The 19,338-nt window shown below is 39.9% G+C and overlaps 1 protein-coding gene across 4 annotated transcripts in view; it reads left to right on the plus strand.

Annotated features, from left to right (window-relative positions):
- SLC8A1 (solute carrier family 8 member A1) overlaps positions 1–19,338 on the plus strand; it is a 343,373-nt gene that overhangs the window by 295,742 nt on the left and 28,293 nt on the right. For all 4 annotated transcript variants that reach the window (XM_032177402.2, XM_032177407.2, XM_032177405.2 and 1 more), the window contains exon 9: positions 13,702–13,977. In XM_032177402.2, the coding sequence (XP_032033293.1) occupies positions 13,702–13,977 (276 nt within the window). The remainder of the gene's footprint in view (positions 1–13,701; positions 13,978–19,338) is intronic.

A 19,338-nucleotide genomic window follows, 5' to 3' on the forward strand; every position in this document is an offset into this window, starting at 1 on the left:
AGGAAGGGATCCAGTTTCAGCTTTCTACATATGGCTAGCCAGTTTTCTTTATTTGTTGGAATCTTTGGCTTCTCTAGATACTTGAGTTCAATGGTCAAAAAGCCATCAATTAGATATGGGGCTCTGGACAAGACCTCTAACCTCCCCTGTGAGTTAATAGGATTAGAAGAGATGACCTTGTGAGTTGTCTTTAGGACATGGAAATACTAAAGGGTCCCTTAAAGGACCCTTCATTTTCATAAATAAAATGCCAACTTGCTTTCCATGTAACTGCTATTTGAAATTTAGATTTCTAATTTATCCCACAAATTACTACTAATTTTACTTCACAGGTATCTTTAAATTATCCAGTCCATCCTTGTAAGTGATAATTTTTTTAAAATGTAAGCTAGTTCATTACATTTAGGACATTTTCTCAGTTTGAAATGTACTGACAAAATTGTATTTGGAAATTTGAAATCTCAGTTACAGTCTCTCTTCTATTTTTTGTTTTAAAAAGATGGGGTCTCCCCCGTTGCTCAGGCTAGACTGCAGTGGCACATCATAGTGGCATGTCATAGCTCACTATACCCTTGAACTCCGGCGCTCAAGTGATCCTCCAGTGTCACCCTCCTGAGTAGCTGGGAGTACAGGCAGGCACCACCATGCCTGGCTTCTATTTAATTGTTACACATCCAGGTCTTGCTGAGTGTCCCACCCAAGCTGCCACCCTTCTCTTCTTGGTAGACCCATCTTATTCAAAACTGCAGAGGAGGTCAGGTGCAGTGGCTCACACTTGTAATCCCAGCACTTTGGGAGGCCAAGGCTGGTGGATCACTTGAGGCCAGGATTTCGAGACCAGCCTGGTCAACATGGCGAAACCCTGTCTCTACTAAAAATACAAAACAAAATAAATCAGCCAGGCGTGGTGGTGCACACCTGAAATCCCAGCTACTAGGGAGGCTGAAGCACAAGAATCACTTGAACCTGGAAGGCGGAGGCTGCAGTGAGCCGAAATCATGCCACTGCACTCCAGCCTGGGCAATGGAGCAAGATTCTGTCTCAAAACAAAAAACTGCAGAGGTAGTATCCAAACTACAGGTCTCATGCCTGTTCTTCTGCCTCACATTAACTCTATTTATCTGTTGTTTTACTATGTTGAAGGTTTTTCTAACCTGTATTCATTGCACATAACTATATATTGGAAGGTTGTTTGCTGCACCAGAATTTATGTAAGAGAGTGATACAAAAGATTCAAGTACCTTTCAAGAAATACATGCTTTCTGTGCATGTCTTGCCCCCAATAAAGAATTTCCTTTTTATTAATAAAAAAGAAAGAAATTTAGGGCTCTAACTTTAACCAAGATGCAATACCTACCTTAGAATACATGTTAAGGTGTGTAATTACACTGACTTCACAATATGTCACTTAAGACATTTGATGCTTAAAATACACTGTTTAATGGTCACGTTAAGTGAATTCAGTAGCCATTCATCTTTGATGAGAATTGGATATCACAAAGTAAATCTTAAAGTTCTTATCAGAGCCTCTTTTAAAACTGCCCTCATTGGAGTATAAGTTATCTGTAATTTTAATTTTTATCTTTAATGTATGACATTTGGAAACTACTATTTTATCTTTTATGAAACCTCACAATGCCACCCACTAAACTTTAAACACGATAAATTCCTAATCTAAAGAGAAGCTTTTTTCCCTAGAAAATTAATTCTTGTCACCTTGCAACTGGAAGATCATAACTATATAATTCAATGGTTTCTAAATTGCTTTGGCCATTGGAAAGCACAGTCTTTTTTTAATCTACGTGTTCAAAATTCAGTCAACTCAGGTGACTAAAAGCATCCTTTATTTCTGCTTCAGACATTTTTTGTCCTATTTTTGTCTTAAAATATCTTATGCTCTATTAATAGGTACAGATCTGCTCAAGTCCTCTTAGAAGTAGGAAGACTCTAAATTAAAAACAACAACAACAACAGCAAATCTGCCCTGTTCATCGCTATTTCTCTAACACCTAAGACAGTGCTTGGCAATGCTAAGTCTTTGTTTTATAAGGAATGAATACATTTATTTGTGAATTAAAGTTTTCCAATCCCTATATAACTGGATTAAAAGACATCATCATACTGTGTGTGATCTAGAAAACAATCTATATAAATACACACACACACACACACACACACACACACGCCATACACACGCCATGTTTCAAAAGGAGTTTGAGACATTTGTTTTCTCTATGTCAAACTTCCTACCACTTGACATGGAGATGTGAACATTCACATATTTGTACCCATAAGATATATTTATCTGTGTATGTGCAAATTGGACATGCAAATATAAAATGACATTTTCTGTCAATGTTCTTAAGCATTCTTAGTAAAATTTTACTGTTATGTAGCTGATAATTATGATCCTAAGAGGAAAAGCAGAGGGCATGAATAAGAAGAAAGACAGAGTTAAGTTCCAGAGATAAACTATTTATGGGAGATATTCTAGGGACATACTAGTAGGTGAGCAAAGCAAATTTAGGATATCTATCAATCTAAAAATGCAGCAGTAGCAGGAGAAAATGTTGAATCAGGTAGCTACAGTTTCCACTTCCAGAACAAGGCAGGCCAGAAACACAGGTGGAAGTACGAGAGGGTGGGAGAAAAGAAAGCAATTATTTTCTGGCCCCTGGATATGCTTTAGCTGATGCTTCTGAAAAGAATATTGGCTCGTTGGGCTATTCTTCTCTTAAATTGCATATTATAAAATCTTGAGGAAAACATCATATTGAAGGGCTCCAGAATGATTCGGCACTCTTATTTGTAAGCCCAAAGTCATGTCTCTAATGCAGCTTTGTCTGGGGTGGCAGCAGCTCCGCTCTGCAAACAATGTGCCATCACTGGGTCCAAGAGCTCTTTTGTTGGCATGGGCTGCTGCAATGTGAATACAGTTTTAGTTGTTGCTTGCAAATCCACGTATGAGGCATGAGGGGACTTTTCATCCCCAGTCGGCAGCCTTTGTATACTGTTTTCAGTAGGGGAAACATTGCAGCCTAATCCAAAGAAGTGGAAGGAGGAGAAACCATAGCCACCCTCCACCACACACTAACACTCTCCATAGGCAGGGAGGAGCCACATAAAAGTGACTGGCAGCATTACTTCTTGCTGTTCACAGCCTGCTCTCTTGATAAAGACCTTGTCTTTCCAACTCCTGCAATGAAAAGCCACTCACCTGAACCAACCTTGGCACATACATCCCACCCCATGCTTCTCCCTTGCCTTGCCTTTGCCTGGTCAGGTCTGGCTGGGTGTTGTGTCTTATGGCTGTTAGATAGAGCATCTTAGAATCCTGGCACCGAGCTGGAAAGGAGCAGTGATTCTAACCTCCCCTTGCCTTTTTTTTTTTTTTTTAACAAATAAGAACCTGAGAACAGAGAGAGGGAGTCTCCTCCAAGATACAGAGAGGCTGTTTTAGAACCCAAGGCTTCTGCTGCACCATAAAGCATTGCTCATTTTTCTTCTGGAGTTGTAGAACCAATGCCTTAACCATCAGACACTCCATATCTGCCCCCTGATGTTATCTACTGACCAGTGGGCTTCTTGGTGATGTGATACCTTAGGATTAGACAAAGCAAAGACTGAAGCTTTCCTGGCCAACGCCTTAGCAGCACTGAGTGACCGAATGGTCTCGCAGTTGGTGAATAGTTGTTTTATATCCACACAAGCCCCACAGCAGCCTCGTGCAGTAGCTACTCATGAACCCATTTAAAAGAAATGGAGAAACTGAAGTTGGGATTCCCACCCTGACCCACAAGTTCTGATTCCCAAGTCAATCCTCTTTCCATCTTGTCACACTTGCCTCCCAAAGCTTAATGCCAGTAGGACACAGGCATATTTCTGTTCTCTACACAGTTGTGCATGAGCTATTTTCTCTGCCTAGAATACTTTCCCTCCATATCCGATTATTTCTCCTCACCAAAGTCTTAGCTCATATGTCAACTGCTCAGAGGGGTTTCTCAGCCTCCCAGTCACTGGACTTCATTGTATTCATAACTCATATCAGTATCTGAAATTATTATATTTGTTATTTGCTTACTTTGATTACTATCTCCCCTTGCCAGAATGGAAATTCTGTGAGATCAGGGATCTTATTTTTCTGCATTTGCAATGCCTAGAACTGTGCCTGACACATAAGTCAACAATAAATACTTACTAAAGAAATGAGTGGCACTAATAAAGTCAGTCTTCCAACCACCCCATTCCCTTTGAAGATTTCCTAGAGGTCCAGGTTAGGGGTTCAGCCTGGGCTTGAGGTGCAAAACAGTGACCCAAAATATTTTAGAGTTCAAACCTACAGACTTAATAGAATATGCACCAGGCCTTGACCAAATAAAAAAGATAGGCCACTGACTTATTGACAATAGGAGGGAAAGAGAGATTTTCCAGATGGTTGATATTGAAGAAAAACATCACAACATCATGTCGCATGGTTACTATTTATGAGAGACAAGAAAGCCATGGCAGACAGACAAACAAGATTGTCAGTACCCACTTTAGCCTACCTACCCTCTAATAGAAGTGTTCAGGAGCAGTGAGGGAAGGAGATGCTCCATCTGAATTCCACCAATCAGCTAATTTCCCTCAAGCCAAAACTAAGTTTACAATTGTAAGCACAGAACTTCTCTTAAAAATCTTGTTTATACCTTTCCAATAGCACAAAAGAGAAAGTTGGTTTTGACTATGCCCATTTTCCAGAAGGAGAAAACGGAGGCACACAGAATCTGTGAGGTGGCCAAGAGCAAGTAAATCATGGGACCTTATGGTCAGTGGAGGGCCCTGCTCACTGAGATCTCATTAAAAAATCACAACAGAAGGAAAGAGGAACAGGCAGATGAGGGGTGCCTTGAGCAACTGCCATCACTTTGTATTGTGCAAACCAAAGACATCATTAGACTGTTACTCAATTTGCATCACTACTTTGCTCAAACATTAACTTTCAAACCCTATGTTCAGGACAGAGTCCATTCAGGAGATCCTGAGATCAGGAGAAGAGTTATGAGACTGTTATTGTCATCGCTGAAGAGCCAGAGTCCTTTCCATTTGCTCCCCAGAGAGACAGATGTTTGCCACCAAAATGAGGAGAATCCCACTTCCCAATGGGGCTGAAATAAACCACGAATAGAGGATTTGCATAAAGATGCCTTTTTTAAAATAAAATTCCAGGAAGAATAAAATTGAGCCAGCCATTCATTCTCTGAAAGAGCAATATAATATTTTGTGTATTATATCATATCCAGAGGGTTAATTTAAGGAGGAGAGATATTTCCCAATTACACTTTTCATAAAACAATGCTAAATGAGCTTACATTTTATCGGAATGAATTTTTGCTGTACAAACCATAGAGATTTTTCTCTATGGAAACCATGGGTCATGTAATTGTAGTGAGGTGATAGAGTTTTAGATCTCATAAGCAAGTCATTTAAATTCTCTGAGCCTCAGATTCTTCATCTCTAAAACAGAGAAAATAATACCTACTGCAGCAGGCTCCTGGGAGGATGAAGACTAAGTGGGATGTACACTTTTACCTACATGCATAAAAGTAACACTCAGTAAGTGAACCTGCATTCATAGATGAATCACAGCAGCATCTTAAGAGGCTCTGGGCAGTGTTTATGCCCCTCTGCATGTGGAGCAGCCTTGGGTATACATCTACCCTTTATATACATGTTAACATTCTCTAGGACATAACATTGATATGTTTGTTGAAAATTACAGGGCTATCACTGCCGAAACAGTTGCTTCACGACTCAGCTTCCCACACTACAGGAGGCTAATTTAGACACAGCTGCTGATATATACAAAGTGTTATCAGAGTCCTCAGGCCAGTCTTAGAACCTGGTGTGCCCACATACTACCCACTGTAACTAAACCATCTAAACTAGCAGGAGGTATCTACACTTGCTGAGTACCAATTCTACTTGACAAAGCCTTATTTCTTAGGTATTCAAGTCTATAGGGAATGTTTCCCTATTTCAGGAGCTTGGACTTCTGTCAATCCTACCATTAGTAAAGGGTAAGAGAACACTCTAAATTTCAAGATTCTTACCCTGACTTGGAGTTATTTTATAAACAACCAAGCTCCGGGCAAAAACACACATGACTAATTACATTAAACTGTAATTTAGGAACACTCAATTCATATAGCAGAATTTTTTTTTAGGAACAAGAGACACTAAAGCAATCAATTTTCAGCTTTAAACAGATTTGTTTTGGTAATAATCGAACTTGCACGGAGCTAGAACTCCTTAGTGAATCCATTTTTCATTTTGACAGTGGCTACATTCGCTGAGAAATATTTCTGTCACGTTAAATATTTATTGTGCTATGTTAACCATCCCAACAAAGTCCATAATGGCTTAAGCTGGTAAGCATTCTGTTCTTTCTGGATGATTTCATCTAGATGTTCATTCATTTCAGCCAGGTTTGAAAGTTATTAACAGAGAGTGAGTTGCCTTCTTGAGGCCCTTTACAATACCGTCACACATTACCTGGCCCAAACCCCTTAAGAAGTAGCACTGGTCCCGTGGGACAGGATAGCCCACAGATTAGCTGTGGCTTGGAAGAAGCAGGTAGGGATGGCTAATGGGGCCTGTATAGAACAGTCCAGTAGTCCAAGTTACAAATATATAGCAAACTCGAACTCAAATTTTATGTACAATAGTATTGATATCCAATGCGAGGGATCTAGGTTGTGCATTCCTTATGAGACTCTAATGCCTGATGATCTTTCACTGTCTCCCATCCCCCAAAGAAGGGACCATCTAGTTGCAAGAAAATAAGCTCAGGGTTCCCACTGATTCCACATTATGGTGAGTACATAATAATAATAGAAATAAAGTGCAAAATAAATGTAATGCGCTTGAATCATCCCGAAACCATCAAAACTGTCTTCCAGAAAACCAGTCACTGGTGCCAAAAAGTTTGGAGACCACTGGCCTAGGGGATGGGGCCTGGACAAATGAGTAGAACCTAACAGCCTGAGCTGACTGCCAGAGACTCTAAACCTGGATTGTGAGATTATGAGTTCCCTAATAGCTGAAACTCTCAGAAGTGGCACAAGTAACCATTCGGCAGAGAAATTTGAAAGAAATTCATATTAAGCAGGGGTTGAACTTGGCACACTCCAAAACCCTCCTAAAGCTTTAAGCTCAGGTATTTTCTAAGACCCACGTTTCAGTTGGTAGAAGAAAATGCCTACATTTTCTTCTGTGCACTGGCAACTCATAGATCTAGGAATTCGAACCAATTGTTTTCTGAGCTATCTTTGATAGGAAGTGTCTTTCAATATACTTAGAAGAAAAGTTGTTGACATCATTTACTTTGCATCAGAGAATATGTTAAGTACTTCCCACCAATTAAGGTATAGAGAAATGTTTATTGCACATCTCCAAAATACAAAAAAAGAGATAAACTCTTGTTTGGGAATAAATCTTTGGGTTACCGAATTTATTGGCAGAGGCCATTAAGAGTGGGAAGAGATAAGGTGTCACTAGACATAAGGTAAAAGCATGTAAAAGGGAAAAGAAAGAAAAGTTTCAGATCATTTTATGAGCAAGAAAGTAAAAACCACTGGCCTTTATGGCGTCAGATACACAGGCATACACACTTTCTCACACATACACAGATGCAAACTAGGGAACAAAAATGTATCAACTGAATCACCATTCTGTTTTATTTTTCTTAGCTGATTGCTAAGGTCTTTCATCTTTTATTCTTTATGATTCTCTCAGAACTTTCAAAGCAAAGAGAAACAGAAATACGTAACAGGAAAGTAGAATTTGATTTGTAATTACTGTATGTCAGGTTGCAAAAAAAGTCATAATTCTGGAGGAGAAAGCCTATTGAGTGCCTGGAAAAAATTGAAAGTCAGACACGTCCACAGATGAACAGCAGCATACATTTTCCAGACCGCTTTACATACAGACTTGTGATGATTCAGGCCACTTTCCCAAATTCAAGCGTGATGAGCTAGAGGCAAACCAGGATGTTTGATTCAGATGGTTGACCTTTGGCAACCAGAAATGGAAATAAGAACTTGTCACACTCTAAAGAAGAGATTCCTTATGATTCGACGTCAAGAAAGGAGATTCTGCCACTTGCCACAACACGGATGAGCCTGGAGGACATTATGCTAAGTGAAAGAAGCCAGACAGAGAAAGAAAAATATTGCATGGTCTCACTTATATGTGGAAAATATATACGTTTGAAAAGAGCTCAAATACACCGAGATAGGAATGAAGCAGTGGTTACCATCTTACTATAGGCAGGGGTTGGTGGAGGCAATGAGAGACATAGGTTGAAGGATACAAAATAGCAGATAGGAAGGATGAACATGTTTAGAGATCGAATGGACCACATGGGGACTAATGCTAATGAAATTGTATTAGAAATGTTTGTTAAATAAGTAGACTTCAACTGCTTTTGTCACAGGAAAAAGTAACTAGATGAGATAGATGTTAATTTGCCTCCCTATAATAATTTTACTATCTAACTATATCCTGTAACAAGACATTGTTAATCTCAAATGTATATGATAAAATTTTAAACAAATGTTTAAATAGAAAAAATAGAGGTTCCAAAACAGTCACACCATGATCCCCTGCTTTTACCTGATTGGTTTATTTCCCATGTTTTCTTGGTCCCCACAGGTCTGAGAAAGAGCTTATGGCTGGCTCTGCCAAAGAAATAAGCAACCCAAAAATCATATCTAGAAAGTATTAGAATACAAATATTATGGCACCTCAATATTTTCAAATTCCTAAAAAAAAAAAGGTGCCACTGTATCTATATAACACTAGGCATTAAAAAAATTCTGACTCAAACTTTGAATCAATATGTGATACTGAACTCCTCTACTTTCTTCCATGAGGTATTTTCTGTAGTAAAATGTTCCCTGGACTGTTAGATCAAATCCAAACTCACTTCAATTCTGTGTGAGATTATTTTTGCAAGTCACTTAAATTCTCTGAACTTCAGGATCTTCATATGTATAATGGGATTAATAATGCCCACTTTGCACGGTTATTTTAAGGATGAAATCAGATCAGGTATGTGAAAGAATTTAGCTCAGTGCCTGTCAATTAAGAGACACCCCACCAGGTTCCTTTCCTGTTTCTTTCTTTTCTTAAAAGCAAGCAGCTTGGGGAAATGAATGATAATGGCTCATTCAAACAGAATATATACTCAGTGAAATCAGGATACTCACATTGTATTGATTTACTGCCTTCCTTCAGACAAGTAACAATAATGGAATATGGCACATTTGTCTATAAAGAGGCATACAGTTTTAAAAAGGACATGAGTATTTCTTCTTCCAGTCCCCACAGCAGCTCTGAGATGGGAGTTAGGAAACTCATTTGACAGGTGAGCAACTGAGGCTCAGGAAATTTAAGTGTCTTGCCCCAAAACAAGCTGTCAGAACTATAAAGTGGCCTAAGTCTTCTGACCCAAGTGTCCATTATCTTCCAGCAGTCTCTTTTTCTGGTTCTCAGAGCTCTCCCTGAATTCAAGCCCTGAGCAGGTAGACAGAGATATAAAGAAACACCTGTTTACTTTAAAAGATATGTTACCTACTTTAAAAGATACATGCAAAGCCCAGGGGTTTGTCTTTCACGGTCAGTCATGCTGATGATGCTCTTGCTCTCATGCTTCCGAGCCGGAACAATACAAGTACTGTTACATCAATAGCTGAACTGACACCCTGTGCACTATCTGCATTTTTAATGACTTGGTTACTTTTGTAGTTATATTTAGGAAGTCCAATGTGTATCAGGGAAGCCATTTAAAAGGCAATAGGAAGGATTAATCAAATACAGGTTATTTTCCATTAGCTGAAAAGAATGATTCTGAGATAAGAGGAATTTACTTGGGATTCAGTAAAAGCAAACCCACCAACCTGTCTTTCCTTTCTAACACAGAGAAGGGACTTGAAAGAATTACGTAGCCTCCAGGAACCCTAGGCTGGTGAACATAGAGAACCACAGAACAGGCATACTACCATCATCTTTGCTGTCACATAAAAGATGCTCCTAGGATTTTTTAATGTTTCACTACTCTTCACAAAGAAAGAACAGACTTTCAAGTGTAGTCCAGATGGTGATGGATGAACATGATATTTCTTTGTCCTTTCCCAAGACAGGGTAATTGCGCATCATGCATGGCAGTCCGTGGTCATTTTTAATATTTAAGTGATGTCTGAGCTGGAGATTAAAATTTATAAAGAGCAGTGAGATCCCAGAGAAAAGGATGGGAGGCCACTTTTCCTTTCAAATGTTATAAAAGCAGATGGGCTTCCCATTCCAGACTTATGCATTAAAACATTTAGATTCTTTGTGATATTGGAAGCCTACAGAAAGAACACACACACTCTCTCTCTCACACACACACACACACACTCACACACACATTTTGCATTAATTGATCATGAAGGTAATTTCAGAGGACAAAATTAATTTTTGTTTTTAAAAACCTATAATGTAACCTTAGGACCTAGCATGTTGACTAGACAAATAATGATGGAGAAACACAGTAACAATCTTAAATGGAGGGAAATAATGATAACTACCATGATAATCATTACCTTGAAATATTCTCAGACACTTTACAAAGATGATCTAATTATTCCTGTGTACATCTCTCACGGGAAAGGTGTTATTTCCACCTTGAAGACAAATATAATGTCTACTCTCAATTTATAAGTGGCATTTCTTCTGAGAAGCTTCATTATTTGTTTTCTTGTTCGTCTTCAAAATAAGAGATTTAGATGCCCCAAATTAAGTAATTTTGTAGAGAAAAGGCAGCATAGTTCATGTTTCTGTGATTGATTCAAATGTTTTCCAAAGCATTTTATTCATATGCCCTGTGAAATTATAAAATGTTCACAAATATAGAAATTAAAAAGGATAGGATCCAAAATAAATATAACTAGAAAACCTAGTGCTTTTTCTCAACTTTTCTGAGTATGTGCACCCTTCCCAGCCCCGGCTGGAATGGGGAGTGGGTAAGAGGAGATTCTGGGAATGGGAATGTATTAATGTGACTTTCTTCTGCCTTCCTCCTTCAAATAAACCCTGAGGATTGCATCTCTAACATGGAGTTCTACCTGGAGCTAAAGTCTAGGGTAAAAGAGAAGTGGGAAGAAAAGTAAAAGAAAGAAAAAAGAAGAAATGTATAAGGAAACAAACAAAAAAGAGTAGGTAATAGAAACACTGAGTAGTTGTTCCTACATTTCCATGTCATGATATAGAGAGGCTTCTGAAGGGCTGCTGTAGTTTACTAGGGCTGCTGTAATCAATACCACAGACTGGGTGGTTTGAATAACAAATTTCTTTTCTGGCAGTTCTAGGAACTGAAAATCTGAGATCAAGGTGTTGGCAGGTTCGGTTTCTCCTGAGGCCAATCTCCTTGGCTTGTAAATGTCTGTCTTCTCACTGGATACTCACATGGTCTTTCCTCTGTGCACGCACATCCCTGATGTCTCTCTGTGCATCCCAGTTTCCTATTATAAGGACACCAGTCATATTGGATTAGAACTCACCCTAATGGCCCCGTTTTCACTTAATTACCTTTTTAAAGGCCCTATTTCCAAATAAGGTCACATTCTGGGGTGCTGACAGAGCTTTAACATATGAATTTTGGGGAGACACAGTGCAGCCCATACCAGGTGTTTTTATTAAAAAGTATCTTCTGCTTCCAGGTAAAGTTGATATAACAAATACTGCATGAACAGCAGAGGGAACGGTCAGCAATGCTTTTTCACTCACAAACATTCTGATGAGCTGACCTGACTCAAGCTCCTCACTGGGGAGTTCTCCAAAGGCAATTCCACTCATCTGCAATGGCTACTCCCAGCAGTTTATCCAAAGCCTCAAAGATGAGGCTGCTTTCTTCACAGACCCCCAAAGTGCATTCATATAATTCCAACCATGTGCTCACAGAAGAGCAGGCCATTGCCTCTTCTCTTTTCCTGTAAAATGACAGAGGACAAACCCAGACATTCCTCTTTAGATGTTTTCTGAGAGGTGTTTTTCCCTCAAATCTCTTGTGCTTTCAGAGGGTTTTCTCAATCATCATCTGCACCTGATGGCTTAGCCTACCACAGAGTGTCTCACGAAGACCACACACGTGCCCCGTGCTGGCCATCTCAGGTCACGCAGTTCAGCTGGAAAATTGCAGCCCCACCTACTGCCAGCTGCACTAGTGGGACCAAGTAAAGTGGCACCCTGATGACAAGGTTAGAACGGGTCAACAAAGACTTCAAGGAGATATTCTTCTTTCCAAAATGGCCACATAACACACGTATTTGCCACCACTTCAAGAAAAGTTGATATTCAGTATCCTCATTTTAAAACATGTCAATGTGCATTATTTTCACATAAGTGAAATCTCCATTTTAGAATACGATTATTGATTTCCTGGTTCCTTTAAATAGCATGCTTTGTGCATTTCTTTGTACACAGATAATATGACGTAATTGGCAAAATTGTGATATATATATTATGTAATTGCATAGTTATATAAAGTCAATAGAAATTACTGCATGCACTCCTTCATTCGACACATACTTAACCACCTTAGTTCACATGCTGGAGATGCTACCAAACACCAGGGACACAAAGATGCATGAATTCCTGCCCTGGAAGGGTTCTCAGTCAACTGGAGAAGAGAAGAACACGAACATGTACAATTTAGAAAAGCAGTTCTCAAACTTGACCATGCATCAGTGTTACATGGAGGGCTTGTTCAAGCCCAGCTTGCTGTCCACCCCCTCCCCAATTTCTGATTCAGTGGGACTGATAATTTGAATTTCTAACAAGTTCTCTGTGCCACCTGCTCAAGAAGCACACTCTGAGAACCACTGATCCAGAGTTACGAGTGTTGGGAAGCTCCTCTGAGAAGGAGTTCCCAGCATGGGTTTGGGGGGAGGTCAGAGAGTGCATCACAGAGGAAGTGAGTCTTAAAGGATGGGTGAGGAAGGATAAGGGTGGAGCGATTAGGATATGCCAAGCACATTTAGTTCTAAAGAACAAAAGTAGGAGAAAGTGTATCTGGTTTGGAAAAATGCAAATAAATTTCATTTTTTGGCATATAATTATTTGGCAAGTAATTCCAAGGCTTGAGTTTGAAATAGTTGCAGGAGATGACGCTGGAGAAATATGCAAGGCTTAGAGCCATGATTAACGGCCTTTTGTGAACATTATCCTGTAGGTGATTATATAACCCAGAGCTGCACTTCAAGTTGCAAGAAAATAACCCTAGTAGAACTCCGTCTACAGTTGTCTTTCTTCAGAAGAGGGTTCTTTCTCAGGCTGACACAGGGCTTGCCAACCTTTTGGAATAAATCATTTTCATTTCTCTGAAGTGACAAGTCTCACCAGATGTGAAAGTAGAAAGGGTGTGTTGATTGCATGGACGCAGAACTGGGTAGGGGTTAAGTTTTTGCCATTGACCAATGAGCCACAGGTAAGAGGCATTTCAGTGTCTTGATAATTCATTAGTTATGATTAACTCTTGGAAAACCCTAAACTTCACCCACCTCTCATGGCCTCCTGTCACGTAAAGTGGAGGGATGACCGGCCTAGACAGGAGAGATTGAGAGAGAGGAAGACCCGGTAGCACAGGTTGTGATGAAATGTGCTTCGTTCCGTTCTCTCTAGGGGAAGATGATGACGACGATGAATGTGGGGAAGAGAAGCTGCCCTCCTGTTTCGATTACGTGATGCACTTTCTGACTGTGTTCTGGAAGGTCCTCTTTGCCTTCGTCCCCCCTACTGAATACTGGAATGGCTGGGCGTGTTTCATCGTCTCCATCCTCATGATTGGCCTACTGACAGCTTTCATTGGAGACCTGGCTTCCCACTTTGGCTGCACCATTGGCCTGAAAGATTCTGTGACTGCAGTCGTGTTCGTCGCACTTGGAACATCAGTGCCAGGTAGAAATTACATTCATGTATGATTCCTCCAGTAGCAGAAGTTCATTTGCCTTCTTGACGCTTCCTTTCCTACAATTTCAAGGGCTGTGATAACAAACCAAGACCTATGAAAGATGAGAGCCCAGAGGTATAAATAATGTCACTGCTGGAGCACTGTCATGGCCCTTCTCAAGGTTCACAAGCCAGTCAGTGTCATTGCAATGACAGGAAAGCATCCCAGATCCCCAGAGCATCTCCATGGCCTGTAAGAAACCAGACTGGTTTGATGGATAGATTTTCAGATCAGCTTCCCATTGCAATGAGCACTTTTGAAAAAACAAAACAAAAATATAGAGTCAACTTTAAGAACCAAATTTCTGTCTTTTATATACTTGGTAACACTTTAATGATCTCTATGAAACTGTGTTCCTTTAGGTAACTAGGAAAATGTACTTACTGGAGACCTGATAAAATATTCTCTTGACCCAAATATTAATGAGAGGAAAGAGAAAGTAGACATTGATCAAGACAGGAAAAAAGTAATCCTGACAAAAGTGGACAGGCCAAATGTATATTTCATGAACATCCCTTCATGCATTCTTTACAAGCTGAATTTTTCGTCTGACCTACTTTATTATGTTTACTCATATTTCTGAGTAAGACATCATCTTCCCAAACAACACTGATAGCAATAATTTTCAAACTTTGGTGGGGATCAGAATTACCTGAGAGCTTATTAAGAAATACGAATCCCTGAGAACCATCAACAACCTCTGGAAGATCTAGGAGTGACAGGGCCAAGGAATGTGGGTTGTAAAGCTCACAAGTGACTCTGGTATACACCAGAGCTTATTGTAACTGAAACTCTGGATCTACTCTCCAGCACTAATTAGCATCTTGACAGATATATAGCCTTTACTTTGAGCAACAATACCCACGTTCTTAACCAAATACCAAGCCAAGGACAAGCATTACAGTAGACTTGGAAAAAGGCAGGACTAGAAGCAAATACAGCTGTGCTAATGGTGCTATTCACTGTCCACTTTCCATATTTGCCACTGTCCTGACATAGTCACTTTGTTTTCTACTAAAGTTTGCCATAGTTGGCAAGCCTGACTTTGGATTTGAATCTGAAAACAACTACAGTTTAAATCATGTATTTCTTTCTACTCAAATTCATCAGTTATTCTTCTTCAGGCAGCTATTTATCATCTCAGTGACTGTGGCCAAGTTACTTAACCTCTCTGAGCCTCAGTTTCTTCATTTACAAAATAGGGATAATCATACTTAACATGCAGAATTATGGTCAAGATTGGAAAAAAATACCTGCAAATTATGCATCTAGTAAAGCACCTGGGACATAGAAAAAATTTAATAAAATTTTATTTCTGGTGATTATTGTTTCTATTGAATAATTTAGGATGATCTGAACAGTATAAATCTGGACACTTCATTCATTAACCATGGATGAAGTATCCAGATTTATACTGGTCAGCCATAAGGCATGGTGTTATGCAACTGACTGCCTGCCTGGGGGTTCTGTTTAAAGACTCCACATGCTTCTGGCAACCAATTGAGGGAATGGAGAAGCTAGGAGACCTAGAGGGTTCTCTTACTTTCACCTTAGCAAGCAGGGCTGTTTGAAGTCATTCAGTTGACCATTGATCCTTAAAGAAGAGCACTCCCTTCTCAATCCCAACTACGTTCCAGCAGTTCCATATTGGTCCTTTTCTTTGCATCTTTTTCCAGAGTTACCAGAAATTTACCAAGCAGAAGGAAAAACTTAAAATATTCTTAAGGTGTTTTGATTAGAGACTATATATAAAACCAAAGGAATAAACGTTGTGGTTGTCCGTTGCTTCTATCTGAGGTACTTATAGGAAAATATGTTGGAGTCCACTTTTCCTATGGTTTAAGTCACTGAATCACATTGTGTCCAAGTTAGCACACACTGTTGGTCATGGGTTTAGTCCCTGAGGAGAATATGTGCAAATAATCATAAAGGCAAAAATTAGGCCTTATAACAATTGTCCAAAATCGGCAGTTTATCCAACCAAATACATCTCTTGTTTTCAAAAGGATTTTAAAAATGCTTTTCCTATCTGAAATCTTTGTTCCTGAAAGTGTTTTTACTCCCCAATACCTTGTATCCAATATACCCTCAAGCTGGCTTTTTCTAAATGTCAGTCTTCCAAAAGTCCTCTGTGTGTCTCTTGTTTTAAGAAACTCTTGAAAATCGTGGCAGCCTTATAATTAAAATTTATTTTTTCCTACAACATGAATTATGGATTACAGCAAACCTTCATGTTTAGAGGAGTCACTTGTTCTGCCACTTAAAACTAACTCAGAACCCAGGTAGAGACATCAAGAGGCAAGAAAATGTGTTTGGGGAAAATAGAACAGAATCATTTGTTGTTGAAATGGTTTCCCTACACTGCCATAAATGCTTTCCATCGGGACACAGATTTCTTTGCTCTGTTATTGACAGAATTCCATAATTTGCTGCAATATTAACTGTGCAGCAAGCTCCCCAAACAATATATTCAGAGGTAATCTCAGATAATCATATCTATATAAAGACATTTTTTCCAAAAACTGTGAAAATTGAACAGGCTGTTGGATGAACATCATATTTCTGACTTTATTTTTCGACCCTGGCCGATTCAGAGCAATGTTTTATTATATATCCTGACTCCTAAGAAAAATGATGCTATTGTTTCTAGATGACAAAGCCCAATTGCTACAGGCAGAAGAATAAAGAAAAATAATTCCCTTCACTTATAGCCTACTATTTAGTCAGCAGCGGTCCTGGGGCCCAGCGTTTTCTCTAGGCCGATGTTTTGGCACTTTTCCTGAAACAGAAGGGCCCCTTCCTAGTGTCTGATATTCTGCTGCTTCTTACTAGGTTAGACTTTTGGATTCTTAGATTCTAAAGGCCAGACGGACATTGAAAACTTTCCCGTTAGTCCTTCTGCCTCAAGGCAGGAATTAATATCTATATATCTCATCGAAAGTGTTTTTACCATATTATTCAAAATGTATGGGGAAAAGCTTATACATTTTCAAGTGAGACAAAGCTTCTTCCTTGTACTAGCTGGTAGCAAATGCTCATACTCTACTGGCAGAGAAGGATTCATAAAGGTCTTCCCTTCCCCTCAATGTTAGGTGTTTCAGCAAGAGTTTGAAGACCCGTGCCTGTGAATAGAGAAAGGGCCTCCTCTTCCCGAATCACCATTTTTCAGACTTATCTCTCTGGAGAAAGAGGCTTCCCAAATAGCCTCTTCCCACCTTTAAACGTTGGAGTAAGCCCAAGACTGGTATCCATCCTTCTTCTCATCTTGGTGCATGCTCACTTCCTGGACATCAGTCTCCATGGTGTAAATGACATCTATATGCCAATGACTGCCGAATGTATATCTCCAGCCTCAATTTTCCTCTAAGTGCTAGATTCATATACTAGCTGTCTTCCCTATATTGATGCTAGACATATAATTTGCAGCTCAGAATTACTATATCTAAAACAGAACTGTTGATTTCTACTGCCCAATGGCCTTATCCTTTAACCAAACCTACTCTTTCCACATCTTGCCTTTCTCAGGAGAACAAGTCATCATCCATCCAGGTATCCTTGATTCCTTTTTCTCCTCCCCATGGTCAAAGGTCCTGCAGATCTTTATTTTTCAATTTTATTTTTGTTTTTTTTGAGATGGAGACTCGCTCTGTCACCCAGGCTGGACTGCAGTGGCATGATCTTGGCTCACTGCAACCTCCGTCTCCTGGGTTCAAGCGATTCTCCTGCCTCAGCCTCCTGAGTAGCTAGGACTACAGGCACATGCCACCATGCCTAGCTAATTTTTGTATTTTTAGTAGAGAGAGGGTTTCACCATATTGGTCAGGCTGGTCTCAAGCTCTTGACCTTAGGTGATCCCCCCCACCCACCCCTGCCCTGCCACCCCTGACTCCCGCCTCAGCCTCCCAAAGTGCTGGAATTATAGGAGTGAGCCACCGCACCTGGCTGACCTTTCCTTTAAAGTGTGTCTTGATTGAACCCATCTAGCTATCTCTCCACCACCACCATCCTAGTCTACACAGCTGTCCTCTCTCTCACCCATATCTCTGCAGTAGCCTCCTATCTGTCTCCCTGCTTCTGCTAGAGATCATTTTAAGCGGTAAATCAGGCCACACTACAGCTTATAGACTTCCAATGGCTTCTTATTTAACTTAGGATAAACTCTGAAAAGCATCACTCTGTCTTACCAAGACCAACGTGATTTGGCCCCTGCCTATCTTTCCAGTCTGTTCTTTTCCTTGCCTGCTGTTCTTTGGGCCCATGGGCCTTTTTTTTCTATCCACACACCAAGCTCATTCCTTTCTTTAGATTGCACTAGCTGTCTCATATCCCCTTCATTTACACAAGACTGGCTGTATGTCTTCAACTGCATCTCATCTTAAATGATATCTTTAAAGAGGCCTTTTATAATCACCAACTGTGAAGTAGTCAACCAGTTCTTATGTATTATTTCACTCTATTTTCTATATTTATTACATTCCAGATTTTTTTAGTTTACTTATTTTTGAATGTTATTATTTTCTAACTCTGTCCTCTAAAATGTAAGCTTCATTGGAAGAGAAACCTTGTTCTTTTCTCTAGTGCCTAGAATGGTGCCTAGCTAACACAGAAGTAATGCAATTGTGTATCTGTGTGTTGGTCTTTGGATTGTATATGTAAATACATGTACAAATCAGTCATTTACACATGAGTACAAGTTGGTTCAATCAGATTGCTTTCTTCCTAATATCTTCTAGTGACAGTTAAGAATTGAAATTATTGAGGGAGGTAAGTAGATATTTTTTAGTGTTGCTTATTCTTGAATAGGACATATCTGAGAAGGTTATTGTAGTAAGAAGGGACAAAAGCAAACTTAAGAGCACTGAGGACCTCAGAACAAACATTTTTCCTCTTTCATAATTTTGGCTATGGTGGGAACTGTGATGAGGAGCAAGGTATTTTTTTGGTCTTTTCTTTATTCTTTTCTCTCCTATGATCCCTTCTCGCAAGACCCAGACCTCAGGCCAGTACTTTTAAAACTTTAGGTAGACCAGGTGCGGTAGCTCACGCCTGTAATCCCAGCACTTTGGGAGGCTGAGGCAGGCAGATCACTTGAGGTCAGGAGTCCAAGACCAACCTGGCCAACATGGAAACCCTGTCTCTAATAAAAACACAAAAATTAGCCGGGCGTGGTGGTGGGCACCTGTAATCCCAGCTACTCGGGACGCTGAGACAGAAGAAGGGCTTGAACCCAGGAGGCAGAGGTTGCAGTGAGCTGAGATCGCACCACTGCACTCCAGCCTGGGTGACAGAGCAAGACTCCATCTCAAAAA

Source organism: Hylobates moloch, unplaced genomic scaffold, assembly GCF_009828535.3.
Source record: "Hylobates moloch isolate HMO894 unplaced genomic scaffold, HMol_V3 SCAFFOLD_15, whole genome shotgun sequence".
NCBI lineage: Eukaryota > Metazoa > Chordata > Mammalia > Primates > Hylobatidae > Hylobates > Hylobates moloch.